The sequence below is a fragment of the Oratosquilla oratoria genome, chromosome 7 (genome assembly GCF_046742065.1).
Source record: "Oratosquilla oratoria isolate Oo_2021 chromosome 7, ASM4674206v1, whole genome shotgun sequence".
Classification (NCBI taxonomy): domain Eukaryota; kingdom Metazoa; phylum Arthropoda; class Malacostraca; order Stomatopoda; family Squillidae; genus Oratosquilla; species Oratosquilla oratoria.
In genome coordinates this window covers 80,950,673-80,966,473 of record NC_134783.1, presented here as the reverse complement: position 1 = coordinate 80,966,473, position 15,801 = coordinate 80,950,673, and the positions used below count along the sequence as shown (strand labels likewise).

Genomic DNA, 15,801 nt, shown 5'->3' with positions numbered 1-15,801 from the left:
CGATGATCCTTATGACGACCACTCGTCTCACAGCCAGACCACCCACTTGCGCGGGATCGGTTTTTGTGGGAGGGGAAGAATGTCTGTAAGAAAATGAAAAGATAGTAGTATATAAAAGAGGGCTATTGCCACCGGGCGATTAAGCGAGCGATCAGGGGCTGTTGGTGGTCGTGGTTCGGGAGAAATGGACAGGGAACTCGGACGGCGACGCCGACGGCCGGGATTAGAATCACCAAATTTCAGAAAATGGTAGGAGGCGTAGTAGTAGAGAAAGGTGGAAAAACGGAAAAATCTTTAGTGGGAGGTAAACTGAAATGAGAAGATGTAGTATAAGAGAAAGTTAGAAAGGAAGTGAATTTTGGTCGAAGAAAAAGTGTAGATGTTTGTGCGTGGGTCGTGGCTATGTTCGTGATAGGTGTATGTATGTATCTTACGGGAAGTGAGTAGAGTTCACTTCCCGCGTGTAGAGAGCGCGTTCCTGTTTAGCCCCAGGTTATGCATGAACTTTTCCTGCTTTTCCCCAGATTGGGTTTGAGAGTCGGTAGAGTCGATCCAGTGGCGGTGCGAGGGGGGGGGGGCGGGAGGGTGTTGTATTATCTTTCTCCTTCCAAGCACAACTCTGAAAGCAGAGGATTACGTGTCTGGAAATTGTATGTAAATGTCAGAAGTGTAAACCCGCTCGACAGCGTCAGCGAAGAGGCCAGCGCGTGGGTGCGGGCCGGTCGGATAGAGAGGCTCCCCAATTCCTCTCTGTCGACCAGCCGGTGATCAGATAAGGGTTTTGAATTAGAGTTGGGTTGAGCCTCTGCTAAGCCAGTGAGCAAGTGTGCGTGTGTCTCTTTTCTTCCAAGCACTACTCTGAAAACAGAGAATTACGTGACTTGGGAAATGTGTGTATTTGTCTTTCGTGTACACTCGCCTGCCGAAGTCAACGAATAGGTCGGCCTGTGCCAGACCGGCAACAGCAAAGGAGATATATATCCTCGCCACCACCGGCCGGCGAAGACTGCTGGGCGCTTGTTGAGTGAGCTGGAGTGGAAAGACGTCCGACCTCTAGGAGCGCTGGTCGTCTCGGCAAAACGCCGTCCTTAGCAATATGCTTGCCAACCACAGCGAGTATAGGCATAGCTCGAGGACCTTTTACATCAGCACGGTGAGACCACTGATGGACTATGCCAGCGCTGCCCTTGCTGGCCTCTCTAAGAACCAAATATCCAAGATGGATACAGTACAAAAATCGGGCCCTGCGCGTCATACTTGGTGCACCACCCTGGACCCAGGTTGCCAACATGCAACAGGAAACGAGAATACTGCCGGTCAGTGCCAGGATCTCAGAACGTATGGCCGCCTTCACTACCAGAGTCATCCAAAGGCAGCATGATTCCTTCCTACAACGAAGGATAATCGCGGCTCTGCAGGAAGGTCCTGAGGTCTTCCCGATGAACAGATAGTCGTTGAAGCTTGCATAACGCATCAGGGACTTGCACCTCCAGGACCTTATCCTACTAAAAAGGAAGGATATGCCGGTGGGAGAATCTACCAGCGAAAATCTCCATAATGGCGATGAGGCGTAGCACACCACTACCACAGCTGCGGGCGAAAGCAGAGGAGACTATGAGGGTCGTTACACCTGAAAACTCCGTGGTGTATTACACCGACGGATCAGTAGATGCTGAGCACAAGACGGCCGGTGCGGTGTTTGTCACACAACACACGACAGGGAGTAAGGGTGTTGAGCACTCGCTGCTCAATGCAAGCGGAGGGAATTGCAGTGGGATTAGCACTGATCCACGCCCTCAACACCCATCAAAGCCATGTTGTAATTCATACTGATAGTCTATCATTGATTCAAACTATCAATAAAGACCTACATCAAGACTGTGTGCACCTAATGACTTTTTTGCTATTTCAGATTAGGTCCCTCCATGAGCAAGGACGGTTAGTTGTCCTAAACTGGATTCCCGGACACATCAGCCTGCCGGGGAACGAAGAGGCAGACAGAGAGGCGAGGAAAGCAGCGGCCACTCACCACATGGAAGGCGGTATTGGTGTGCTCCCGATTCGGGCAGATATCTTGACCATTTCTGCAAGAACACTGACCCGGAGAGAGCTAGAGAAGGACAAGCTGATGGAGCGTAGGAGGCCGTTAGCCCTGTGGTACAAGAAGACGTCCAACTACGAGAAGCTTGCCACAGGAATACGTCTCTCCAGGGCGCAAGAAGTGGTCCTTCATCGCCTTCGACTAGGGTGTCGGTGTTTCTAGGAGGTGGCGGGACGTCATGAGGACTGCCAACACTGTGGCGCAGTGGGGGCCAACACGCTGGTTCACTATGTGGCACCTGTCCAGCATCTGGATTTCTTCGTGCGGGGCCCTCCACTTCACCGGAGGGACTAATGAGGAGGCTTTTGGGCGCGCTCAACTCATACCGACTTGGATGCCTAATGGAAGTGTCACCCCCTAGGTGATGTCCCTCATACTTTATTTCTTTCCCTCTATCGTCTTATGACTATACACTGGAGTCTGAGCATATGGCCTATACACTATAAAGTATACCCATTCACCATGACTTTTTCTTTACAGAAAAGACGACTGGTCATCCTTACCTGGGGTTCCGGATGGCATAGACTTTTAGACTTCCTAGGAGGTAGCAGGTTGTGACCCACGCAAGTTTTCTTTTGTATATACTTGCAATCGATAAAAAGAAATGTGTGACGGCCAGTCTTGTTTTGACCAGCGGCGCGTCACTACAGGCGCAGCTCTACCTTCAAGGACAGAAGCGCTAGTTATCATAAAAAAGAGCATACGGTATTACTTTAGCTAGTTATATAAAACAATTTTCATACTATACACATGAAATTACAATACAACCTATTCAAACCCTGCAGTACACAGAAGCCACATAGAATATAAATAAATAGCGAAAATTAATCCTTGTGGATTATGAGGCTGTTAGCTATTCATTCCATAAAATCAGTTCTGGAATTGTTTGGCATGCTTATTCCGTAGTAATTTACATGTTTTATGTAAGTTAATCATGGATATAGAAACCGGTTGGAATTATGTCGAGTAGGCGATTTCAAGATTATTGACAAAATAATACGTTTTATGTAACCTTATATTTTGTAAATGTTATTGTTTCCTCTCATGTCAAAATGCTTTCTAATCAGTAGATAAGATGGTATAATTGATCCCTACATATGATGAACAACCATACGCATGCGCAAATTTTGAGCCATAGTTGTCATTATTTGTGAACAAGATCGGGAGTGGTGCAGTTGTTTCTTTGTGTTGCTAAGTTAAATATAATCTTACGGATGCTTGCTAGTCGTCTCACTAAAATTTTATATGGTAATGGCGGTGGGATATCAAGTTTACTGACAAGCCCCAGGTTTACTATAACCACTATTAGAAGTCTAGGAAGAACCCATAAAGGAAGGCGATTGTCTCGTCTACTTCAGGATTCCAAGGTTTTGTTTTCTCCCTGTACTCGAAAATCTTCTGTCAGAAGTATTCTGGGACAAGTTACCACTGTAGGAGCTCTTGCAGGCTTCAGGTATGTCATGTGTGTCAGAGTCTTTACTTAATTCAGAAAAAAATAGTCTAATGGAGCAGTAAGGATTACTGTCAGGAAGTAGGCTGTTGCACCCTATGCCTATGGCTATGATACTAATCGGGAAGGTTTTAACATCTTTGTTAATGAGTGAATTAAAGATAATCAGTCTGTTGCTCCATACAAAGTAGTATAATTTTGGTGTTTTTGACCTGCATGTTACTCGAAACAAAGGAAATTATTTACCTTTGTTCAGTGTGCTAACAAAAATTGTATTTTACTGCATAATGTTTATTTTAGGAAATAATTTGGACAGTTGCTCATCCGTTTCCATAGAATGGACTTTGTGTATTTGAATCTGTAACCTAACCTGGTATTTGTTAAGATGGGAACAGCCACAGGAATCTTTGAGGTCCTGTCTACAAACACAATTTTATCCCCCACCCCTGAATCCTAATTATAACCAGATAATTTGGTGAAATTCTAGAATCATCCAAACATGGATATTTAATGTGGAACATACATTGTCCATTAGCTCCTAACCCGTTTTAATTGAACTTGTCTTAAACAATGTATCCATTCCATATTAAAAAAATATTTCAAATGCAAAAAAGAAAGTGAAAAATGTGCTCATGATAATCATACTGGAGTACAACTGACTGATAATTTCGGGTCTCGCTAATTACTGACCTAACCCGAACAAGGATGGTTTTTGCTCAAATGCACAATTTTATATAAAAAAAAAAAAAAATAAGCATATGGTTGCATTATTTGACCTATTTTCTTTAAAATGTGTGATTTCTATGTAATTTGAAACAAAAGTTACGTTTTTATCCTTTGCAAAATTGCCTACCACAGGTATGAATACCGTCAGACTCTAATTACCGACCAAAGCCGAACAAGGACGGATTTTGCTCAAGTGCACAATTTTATATAAAAAATAGCATATGGTTGCATTATTTGACCTATTTTCTTTAAAATGTGTGATTCCATGTAATTTGATCAAAGAAGTTACGTTTTTATCCTCTGCAAAATTACCGACCACAGCTACGATTCGTCCAGCCCATCTATGATCACTGGTGGTATGGATCAAACTACACTCTTAAGTTTCTTACTATTGTGTTATTAGTGTAATAGATTGCATATAGTTGAATTATATCAACTATTTTCTTTAAAATGTGTGGTTTTCATGTATTGTAATTTGACCAAAGAGAAATTACCAAACACAGCTATGAATACCATAACAAATTAGCATATGGTTGCATTATTTGACATATTTTCTTTAAAATGTGTGATTTTCCAAGTAATTTGATAAAAATGAAGTTACATTTTTAGCCAAAGAAATTACCAAAGAAATTGTTTTCAACTTATGCAAAATGACCAACCACAGCTACGCATACCGTAACAAATTAGCATATGGTTGCATTATTTGACATATTTTCTTTAAAATGTGTGGTTTTCATGTAATTTGATCAAAGAGGAGTTACGTTTTTATCCTCTGCAAAATTACGGACCACAGCTACGAATACCGTCCAGCCCGTCATCTATGATCACTGGTAGAATGGTTTCTTACTATTGTTATTAGTGAGTGGCCCATACACGATCAATTATATTCCGCAATTAAATTGTCAATACTCTGAATTGACAATTAAATACCGTGTATGGGCGATATATTGCCCATACACGGTCAATTTAATTGATCGTGTATGGGCCGCTTAATAGAGAAATTATGTTTTTAGCTTCTACAAAATGACCGGCCACAGCTACGAATACCGTTAAAAATTAGCATAAGGTTGCATCATTTGACCTATTTTATTTAAAATGTGTGATTTTCATGGAATATGATCAAAGAAAAGTTACCGACCGTAGCTACGAATTTACCAACCAAACCCGACCAAGGACGGTTTTTCCTCAAATGCACAATTTTATCTAAAAAATTTAGCATATAGTTGCATTAATTGACATATTTCCTTTAAAATTTGTGATTTTCATGTAACTTGATCAAAGAAGTTACGTTTTTATCCTTTGCTTTACCGGCCACAACTACGATTCGTCCAGCCCGCCATCTATGATCACTGGTGGTATGGATCAAACTACACTATTAAGTTTCTTACTATTGTGTTATTAGTGTAATAGATTGCATATAGTTATTTCAACTATTTTCTTTAAAATGTGTGATTTTCATGTTATTTGACCAAAGATTGTTTTTAGCTTGTGCAAAATTACCAGCCACAGTTACAAATACCATAACAAATTAGCATATGGTTGCATTATTTGGCTTATTTTCTTAAAAAACGAATACCGTCCAGCCCGCCATCTATGATCACTGGTGGTATGGATCAAACTACTCTTATTTTCTTACTATTGTGTTGTTAGTGTAATAGATTGCATATAGTTGAGTTATTTGAAGTATTTTCTTTAAAATGTGTGATTTTCATGTAATTTGACCAAAGAGAAGTTGTTTTTATCTTCTGCAAATGACCGACCACAGCTTAGAATACCGGTAATTTTGCAAAGGCTAAAAATGTAACTTCTTTGATCAAATTACATAAAAATCACACATTTTAAAGAAAATGGGTCAAATAATGCAACCATGTACTAATTTGTTACGGTATTCGTAGCTGTGGGTGGTCATTTTGCAGAAGCCAAAAACATAATTTCTCTTTGGTCAGTTTACATGAAAATCACACACTTTAAAGAAAATAGTTGAAATAATTCAACTATATGCAATCCAGGCCTGTGCAGAGAGGGGGGGGGGTAGGGTGCTGGGGGTGCCCGAGCACCTGCCCCTTTGCCCTGTGCCCCAAAAGTGCCCTTCACAAAAATATAAAATAAAATGAATGAAAAATGATTTCTCACAGGCTTTATCCATTTTCTTACCATTCAGAAATTACAATGTGGAAAATGGTGTTGCACAGAGTACACACACACACACACACACACACGGTGGCGCGGTTGGTAGAGTCCCAGACAGTGATTACGGCGGTGCCGGCGGTGCCTGGTTCGAATCCTGCTCAGGGCTGAAATTATTTCAGTATCGCTGCGCTTCGAGTCGTTACTCCAACTCTCGTGGGCGGGGAGTTGGGTGCGTGTGTGCGTGTAAGGTCACAGCATTACCCATATATCGGCCATACGAGCTCAGAGCTCTCTTCGGGGTGGGGGGGGGGATAGCTGTCGATCACGAGTCCAACACGTGATACAAAGACCAAGGTGAATCACACACACACGCACATACGACTCGGTGGCGCGGTTGATAGAATACGGGACTGCCAGTACGGAGGTGCTGCAGTACCTGGTTCGTATCCTGCCCAGGGCCGAAATTATTTCGGTATCGCTGCGTTTCGGGTAGTTACTCCTACTCTCGTGGGCGGGGAGTTGTGGGGGTGTATGTTTGTAAGGTCATAATATTACCCATAGATCGGTCATACGAGCTCTGAGCTCTTTCGGGAGGGAAATAGCCGTCGATAACGAGTCCAACACGTGATCCAAAGACCAAGGTGAATACACACTGACACGACTCGGTGGCGCGGTTGATAGAGCACTGAACTGCCAGTACGGAAGTGGGGCAGTATCTGGTTCGAATCCTGCCCAGGACCGGAATTATTTCGGTATCGCTGCGCTTCGGGTCGTTACACCGATTCTCGTGGGCGGGGAGTTGTGTGTGTATGTGTGTGTGTGTGTGTGTGTGTATAAGGTCATAGCATCAAGGTCTAACCACTTCCGAACGAATTTCGAGGGTGTTGGCGCAGCGGGCCCGTGACGTCACCTGGCTGCTCAAAGTGGGGTTCGCGCGTCCCGTCGCTATTAGTTGTAGCTGGTTCGTTGCATGGACTTGTTGCTTCCTCCGTTCGCACCACTCCACGCAATTAGTTATATTCTGATAATGAAGATCTATATATGCCGGTATATACAGATCTTGACAATATGGCTTATTGTGCCATTAAGGGTTGTGGCTCAAACCAAAGAGGAATTAAGCCAAATATTAATTTTCATTGTTTCCCTGCAAATACACACACACACGCACATGTGAACGTGTACACATATAAACACACGACGATATCTCCCCTTCCTGTAAAATACAAGTATATAAACACACACACACACACACACACACACACACACATGTGAACGTGTACACATATAAGCACACACGACGATATCTCCCCTTCCGTAAAATACAAGTATATAAATACACACACACCTCAGTGCACAAATGACTCGGTGGTGCGATTGGGAAAGGATCAGACGTATAATTCTGAGGTATCGGCGGTACCTGGTTCGAATCCTGTCCAGGGTTGAATTTTTTTCAGTATCGCTGCGCTTCGAGTCGTTACTCCAACTCTCGTGGGCGGGGAGTTGGGGATGTGTGTGCGTGTAAGTTCATAGATCGGACATACGAGCTCTGAGCTCTCTTGCGGGAGGGAAATAGCTGTCGATCACGAGTCCAACACATGATCCAAAAGACCAAGATGAATCTCTCTCACACACACACACACACATGTACATATAAGCACACTCGACGATATCTCCCCTTCCCGTAAAATACAAGTATATAAATACACACACGCTCGCACACACACACACACACATGCAAAGAAATCACAAAACACACGTGAACTATTTTTGCAGAAACCACCGGGAAATTGAAAAAAAAAGATACCGAAAGTTTTCGTCTATTAAGACATTTTCAAAGGTACAGAAAAACAATACAGAAAGAAACAATATATACATAAGAGGACAGAGGATATTCGGAGAGGTCCCATGTTACGTATCATCACACACAATGTTGTCAATAATAAAATTGTCCAATTAAAATAAACCCAACCTCAAGTTCATGTTATTTAAAAAAAAAAATTATGAAACAAGATACAATAATATTTCTTTCTATAATATTATTACAAGAAGTATTTTTTTTTTTAGAATTTCTCCAGTCAATATTATGACCATAATCCTTTTGGTGGACAAATAATCCACTGGACACTTGCCCCGTTCTAATACTATATTCGGAAAGGTTTCATGTTCATATTATCACACACAATTTTGTCAATAATAAAATTGTCCAATTTAAATAAACCCAAACCCAAGTTCATGATATTTCAAAAATTTCTTTTTATGAAACAAAATTCAATAACATTTCTATAATATTATTACAAGAAGTAATTATTTTAAAATATCCAAAACGAAAATCAAAGCTAGGAAATGTTTTCTTAATACTTCGCAGGTCAAACAATTTAATTATTAAAATATGTTAACAATTCCGTACCACGAAAATATAATCAATCTTCCTAGCATTTTTGAAAAATTTGGTATCCAAAAAGTATTTAAAAACAATAATAACATTAAGAGCCTGTTAATTATAAATTCTCAAAGAAGTAAAGTAGTTTGTATTTACAACATACCATGTAAAAACTGTGATTTTATTTATATAGGCCAAACAAGCAACGGTTTAGATAAAAGAATAGGCCAACATAAATATAGTATTAGAACGGGGTAAGTGTCCAGTGGATTATTTGGCCACCAAAGGGATTATGGTCATAATATTGACTGGGGAAATTATAAAATAATTACTTCTTGTAATAATAGTATAGAAAGAAATATTATTGATTCTTGTTTCATAAAAAGAAAATTTGGAAATAACATGAACTTGAGTTTGGGTTTATTTAAATTGGACAATTTTATTATTGACAAAATTGTGTGTGATAATATGAACATGAGACCTTTCCGAATATAGTATTAGAACGGGGCAAGTGTCCAGTGGATTATTTGTCATAATATTGACTGGGGAAATTCTGGGCCGAAATAATCGCCGGTGATTTCGGCCCGGTATTTGTAGTCGTGCTCGGTAATTTTGCAGAGGATAAAAACTTCTATTTGATCAATTTACATGGAAATCACACATTTTAAAGAAAATAGGTAAAATAATGCAACCATATGATAATTTGGACAATTTATAGTTTCACCCAGCCAACGATTTTGATATGTGGCTTATGTGTTTCTGGTGAGAAATGTTGCGATAACGATGGTGTACATCATTTCCGTCGCAAATGCGTACTTTTCAAGTAATTAATTATTGAAGTTATGCACATTTTGTAGCAGTTTTGCAACGCGCATTACTCGATTTATTAGTGCTCCCCACCCAAAAACCCCGATTTCCCACAGGTCCCCCCCCCCCCCAGATCGTTGGGGAGATGTAGGCCTAAGTGCGTAAGTTCAATAATTTATTACTTGAAAGGTACGCATTTGCGACGGAAATGATGTACACCATCGTTCACATCACAACATTTCTCACCAGGAACACATAAGCCACACATCAAAATCGTTGGTTGTGTGAAACTATAAATTGACAGATAATTTTTTTTTTTTATATAAATTTGTGCATTTGAGCAAAAACCGTCCTTGTTTGGGATTGGTCGGTTTTGGTCGGTAATTAGTGAGACCGGATAATTTCTATGATGATGAAAATGTAGTGATTCCCTTTAGTTATCCAAACAAGTTTGGGAAAATAATAATGTGTGTCAATTTGGACATTTACCTCTATCCTAGCTCAACCATTTGGAATATGATCTGGGGGAACAGATGAACAAGTGTTGGAATGTTTTTATTTAAATAAACAGAGTAACCATATGGTGGGTTTGTTCATGGGGAGCAATATATAATTTTTTTCTTGTAAAAAAATAAATATATAGATCTATAAATAGAAAAAATAATTATAATGTGTGTTAGAAAAATGAATAGGTTTTAGTTGTAAATACTCTGCCAAAATATAATAACTTTTGACCTGGTAGGTATTGTTAATGGAATAAATTCTTTGGGGGGTGTTACTCAGTGTAATGAAAAATTTATTGCAAATTTATATTGTTATCTTAATATTCTTTCATGTGTACATATATATATATATATATATATAATGTGTGTGTGTGTGTGTGTATTTATTTGCCTAGTTGTATTTTACGGGAGAGGGAGCTATGCTCGTGGTGTCCCATCTTTATATCTCATTTTATCTAAACTGTTTTTAAATTCATGTATTGTTTTTGCACACACCACTTTCTCATCTAACTTGTTCCAAGTGTGTGTGTGTGTTTACCTAGTTGTATTTACCTAGTTGTATTTACCTAGTTGTATTTACCTAGTTGCATTTACCTAGTTGTATTTACCTAGTTGTATTTACCTAGTTGCATTTACCTAGTTGTATTTACCTACTTGTATTTTACGGGTAGGGGAGCTATGCTCGTGGTGTCCCGTTTTCGTATTTCATTTTATCTAAACCATTTTTATATTCATGTATTGTTTTTGCACACACCACTTTCTCATCTAACTTGTTCCAGCTGTCAATTACTCTGTGAGGAAAGCTGTTCCTTAGTCTCTTCTATAGCTGTCTTTTTTTATTTTCTTTCCATGTCCTCTTGTATTTCTGTCATCCCATTTTATCAGATTTTCTCTCTCAGTAATTTCTATGCCTTTCATGATTCTGTAAATAGTTATCAAATCTCCTCTCTCTCTTCTTTGCTCTAGTGTCTGTAGTTCAAGTTTTGCTAGTCTCTCTTCATATGATAGTTTTAAGAGTGTTGGTGCCAATTTTGTAATTGCTCTTTGTATTCTTTCAAGTTTTTTTATACATTTTTTTTGTACTTGGTGACCATATCGTTGCTGCATATTCCAATCTTGGTCTTATCAGGGTGATTAGAATTTTCTTCGTGTGTGTGTGTGTGTGTGTGTTTGTTTGTTTGTTTGTTTGTTTACCTAGTTTATTTTACGGGAAGGGGAGCTATGCTTGTGGTGTCCCATCTCTATATCTCTTTTTATTTAGACTGTTTTTAAATTCGTGTATTGTTTTTGCACACACCACATTTTCATTAACCTGTTCCAAACATCTATAATCCTGTGGGGAAAGCTGTTCTTGTTTTCTTTTCATGTCCGCTTGTATCTCTATTATCCCATTTTATTAGATCCTCTCGATCAATAATTTCCATGCCTTTCATGATTCCATAAATAGTTATCAAGTCTCCTCTCTCACTTCTTTGCTCTAATATCTGTAGCTCAAGTTTTGCCAGCCTCTCCTCATATGATAGTCTCTGAGAGCATTGGTGTGAATTTCGTAATTGCTCTTTGTATTCTTTCAAGTTTATACATTCTTTTGTACTTAGTGATTACGTTGTTGCTTCATATTCCAATTTTGGTCTTATCAAAGTGACTAGTATTTTCTTCACCATTTCTTCGTCCAGGTATGTAAATGCCAATTTGATTGATCTTATTAAATTATAAGTTTCTCCAAAAATTTTGTTTACACGTTTCTCAGGGGACATATTATTCATAATAATGACTCCTAGGTCCTTCTCTTTTTCCACTTTTTTAATTTCTTCCTCTCCCAATGTATATGATCCCACTATTCTTTTTTTTGCTTCTTCCAAATTCCATTATACTACACTTCTTAATGTTGAATTCCATCTCCCACTTCCTACTCCATTCCCATACTTTATTGAAATTGCTTTGCAGCGGTTCACAATCTAATTCGGTTTTCACTTTTTTTGAACATTTTTGCATTGTTTGCGAAGAAGCTCATATAACTTTCAATTCCTTCATCCATATCATTAGTATATTTAGCAAAAATTATTGGTGCCAAAACTGTTCCTTGTGGAACTCCAATAATCACCTCATCCCAATTGGAATGTTTGTCTCTTATCACCACTCTCATTTTCCTTTCATGCAAGAAGTCTTCCATCCACCTAAGTAGTTTGCCCTGTATTCCTTTTACAGTTTATAATTTCTGTAGCAATTTCTTATGTGGCACCTTATCAAAAGCTTTTTTCAGGTCTAGAAATGCACAATCAGCCCATCCATCTTTCTTGTATTATATTAGTCTTGAATAGAAACCCATCAAGTTTGTGACACATGATCTTCCTTGTCTAAATCCAAACTGCCTCAGATTTAGTATTGTTTTTTTCCAAATGCTTTACTCATTTAATTTTGATAATTCTTTAAAAAAAAATTGCTACCGTACTTGTAAGAGAGACTGATCTATAGTTTGTAGGGTCTTCTTTGTTTCCCCCATATATATTGGTACTATATTTGCTCTTTTCCAATCTTCTGGAACTTTTCCTTCCTTCAGTGAACTGCTTATTAGACTATGTATTTTGTCTGTTAGTTCGTTCAAGTTGCATTCTCTCAAAATCCAGTTTTGCCATTTCATCTGGACCATGCGATTTTGTGACAGGACGATAAAAGACATCACGAAGATGAGAACATACAACAACCAAACACTGGGCACCAAAGCCGATGTTTATCGTATTCCGTGCTCAGGATATGATAAAGTTTACATCAGAGAAACATCACGTGACGTGAATACGTAAGCACTGTTATGACGTCAGGCATGATGTCACCACCAATGCATGTGTGACACATAGGAACAGTGAAAACCATCTGATGGACTGGAATAATGCAGAACGGCTGATACGAGAACCAAACAAGATCTGCAGGAAGTGTTTGGAAGCAGCAATCATTCAAGGAACGAACACTATTGAACAAAATAGGGGCATGTTCAACATCTCGCCCCACATAATTCCTCTAATACCCATGGCCAACAGAATTTTAAACTACCCTTTGTGAACATTTTGCCCGCGGACGTTTGGGCCAGGCTTCTCAACCTCTCCCAGTATTCAATCCCCCTTCTCATTCTCCTCCTCCTCCTCCTCCTCTTCCTCCTCCTCCTCCTCCTCCTCCTCCTCTCCTCCTCCTCCTCTTCTCCTCCTCCTCCTCTCCTCCTCCTCCTCCTCTTCTCCTCCTCCTCCTCTTCTCCTCCTCCTCCTCTCCTCCTCCTCCTCCTCTTCTCCTCCTCCTCCTCTTCTCCTCCTCCTCCTCCTCTTCTCCTCCTCCTCTTCTCCTCCTCCTCTTCTCCTCCTCCTCTTCTCCTCTTCTTCTCCTCTTCTTCTCCTCCTCCTCCTCCTCCTCTTCTCCTCCTCCTCCTCCTCCTCCTCCTCCTCCTCCTCCTCCTCCTCCTCCTCCTCCTCCTCTTCATTCCCCCCCTACTTCTTTCTTTCCCCCCCTACTTCTTTCTTTCCTCGTTCCTTCCATTCCTCTTATTTAATCTCAAGCATGTGCGTCTCAACTTGTACTTGAAAAAACTGTAATAAGCAAAATATCGTACAAATAAAGGCTACATCCTTATATGGTGTTTAACTAGTTAGTTATGTGACATCATGGATGTTATATGTGGCCCAAGTGTTATTCTTTACCTAGGTGCGATGTCATACATAATACACATTTTTTAATTAGATTCTTAAATTGATCCACAACTAAAGAGATACTTCAAACATCATTAGAGAATTGTGTTCAGAACAACAGATGTATGTTTTTTATTAATGTATGTGTATAAGGAGGGAAATGGACTGCCATGGCAGAGGTTTACACTATGTTTATACTAAGTGTTTCTAATTAGTTCTTTATTTTTACAGGTCTCTAAATTCATCAGTCATGGGTTTGAAAGAACAGTGGAACAATGTCATCAAGTCGGAGGAGGATCAGCGCATGTACAGGGTGCTGGTCCTTGATAATGGTGTCAAAGTGCTTCTGGTATCTGATCCAAAGACAGATAAATCTGCAGCTGCATTAGATGTACATATAGGTATGTATGAGGAATTATCTGAAGGGAAATGGAGATGATAGGCATGTTAGTAAGACCCAACCCACTTAATTGTTGGGTTATTAGTTCTGATCTTTTCTTACAGGTAGCATGTCTGATCCATGGGAGCTCCCTGGATTGGCCCACTTCTGTGAGCACATGTTGTTCATGGGAACTGAGAAATATCCTTCTGAGAATGAGTATAACCAGTATTTGTCGGAGCATGGGGGTTCAAGTAATGCATACACAGCAGCTGACCATACAAATTATTATTTTGATGTCACACCAGACGCTTTCCCAGGTGCATTAGACAGGTGAGATATTCAGAATATTGTAGGTCACTAGTGAGAAAATTAATACAGGTAGTAGCAATAGAAATAACAGAAGTAGTTATTGTGTAGTGTTTTGATGTCTTGGTTCCCAATAATCCTGATGTTTAATTTTTAGTTTATACATTATTTTCTTGCTCTAGTCTGAAGATGGTTGATTTGTTTACTTTCTTTAGCCTCAGTGTTGTTTTCAAGCAGAAGTAATATTATGTGTGCTGTATTTCATCCTTTATAAGATACAGCCGAGTTCTGTTAATTCATGGCTGTGTAGAAGAGATTGTTACTGTGCTTTTATTATTTGATTAGCATAACAGACATTTTATGTTTTGTGTTGCATTAGTGTTCTTTCATACATACTTAAAATGATGGAGGACATGTTAGTTTTGAATGTATTTTTAGCAGTGCTTAGCACATATTTGAGCATTAACATATTGTTGATTTTTGAAAGCTGTATAGTTAAATTGATTGATATCTTTTTGTACACTGCCATGATATTTTTTAGTCTGGTCATATTTTTTTCTCTCTTAGGAAAGGTTATTCACTAAGGTACATTTTTTCTAGGTTTGCACAGTTTTTTGTTACTCCTCTCTTCAATGAAAGTAGTGTGGACAGAGAAGTTAATGCAGTCAATTCTGAACATGAAAAGAATATTCAGAATGACTACTGGAGACTTTCTCAATTAGAAAGGACAACAGCTAATCCCCAGCATGACTTCAGCAAATTTGGAACTGGCAAGTATTATTGTTTGCCTTTTTTTCATGTGTTATTCATGAATGTCTGAAAACATATTTCTGTAGTCTAGGGAAGCAGATTTTCACTTTTGAATTTGTACAGGTAATAAGGAAACATTGGACACCATCCCCAAAGAAGAAGGCATTAGTGTTCGTGATTCCTTACTGCAATTCCATGAAAAATGGTATTCAGCAAATATAATGGCCCTTTCGGTTTTAGGAAAAGGTTAGTCTAGCATATTGTTGTTGCACTGTTTTAAACTCCTGTGCTGTTTTCTTATATTTGGCTTGTCAAATGTACATTTGCTAAGTGTATCTTGAACTTTTTCTTATCACATACTATATATATCACGTACTATATATATATATATATATATATATATATATATATATATATATATATATATATATATATATATATATATATATATATATATATATATATATATATAATATAAAGTTGAGGCATCCTGATAGGTTGACGTAAGTGGAGTAGGAAACACAGGAGACTTAGTCCGAGTTTATTCCTGACTAGTTTCGCAGGTATGGTTTTTCAAAGGAAAAAGCATACTTGC

The 15,801-nt window shown here is 39.0% G+C and overlaps 1 protein-coding gene across 2 annotated transcripts in view; it reads left to right on the top strand.

Moving 5' to 3' along the window:
• The first annotated feature begins 3,214 nt into the window (after positions 1-3,214).
• Ide (Insulin degrading metalloproteinase) overlaps positions 3,215-15,801 on the top strand; it is a 66,492-nt gene continuing 53,905 nt past the window's right edge. The window contains exons 1-5 of one of the 2 annotated variants that reach the window (XM_076188431.1): positions 3,215-3,554; positions 14,000-14,169; positions 14,273-14,480; positions 15,057-15,226; positions 15,330-15,452. In XM_076188431.1, coding sequence (XP_076044546.1) covers positions 3,316-3,554; positions 14,000-14,169; positions 14,273-14,480; positions 15,057-15,226; positions 15,330-15,452 — 910 coding nt within the window. In that variant the 5' untranslated portion in view covers positions 3,215-3,315. Of the gene's footprint in view, positions 3,555-9,420; positions 9,465-13,999; positions 14,170-14,272; positions 14,481-15,056; positions 15,227-15,329; positions 15,453-15,801 lie in introns of those variants that run through there. The other variant, XM_076188432.1, reaches the window with a different exon arrangement.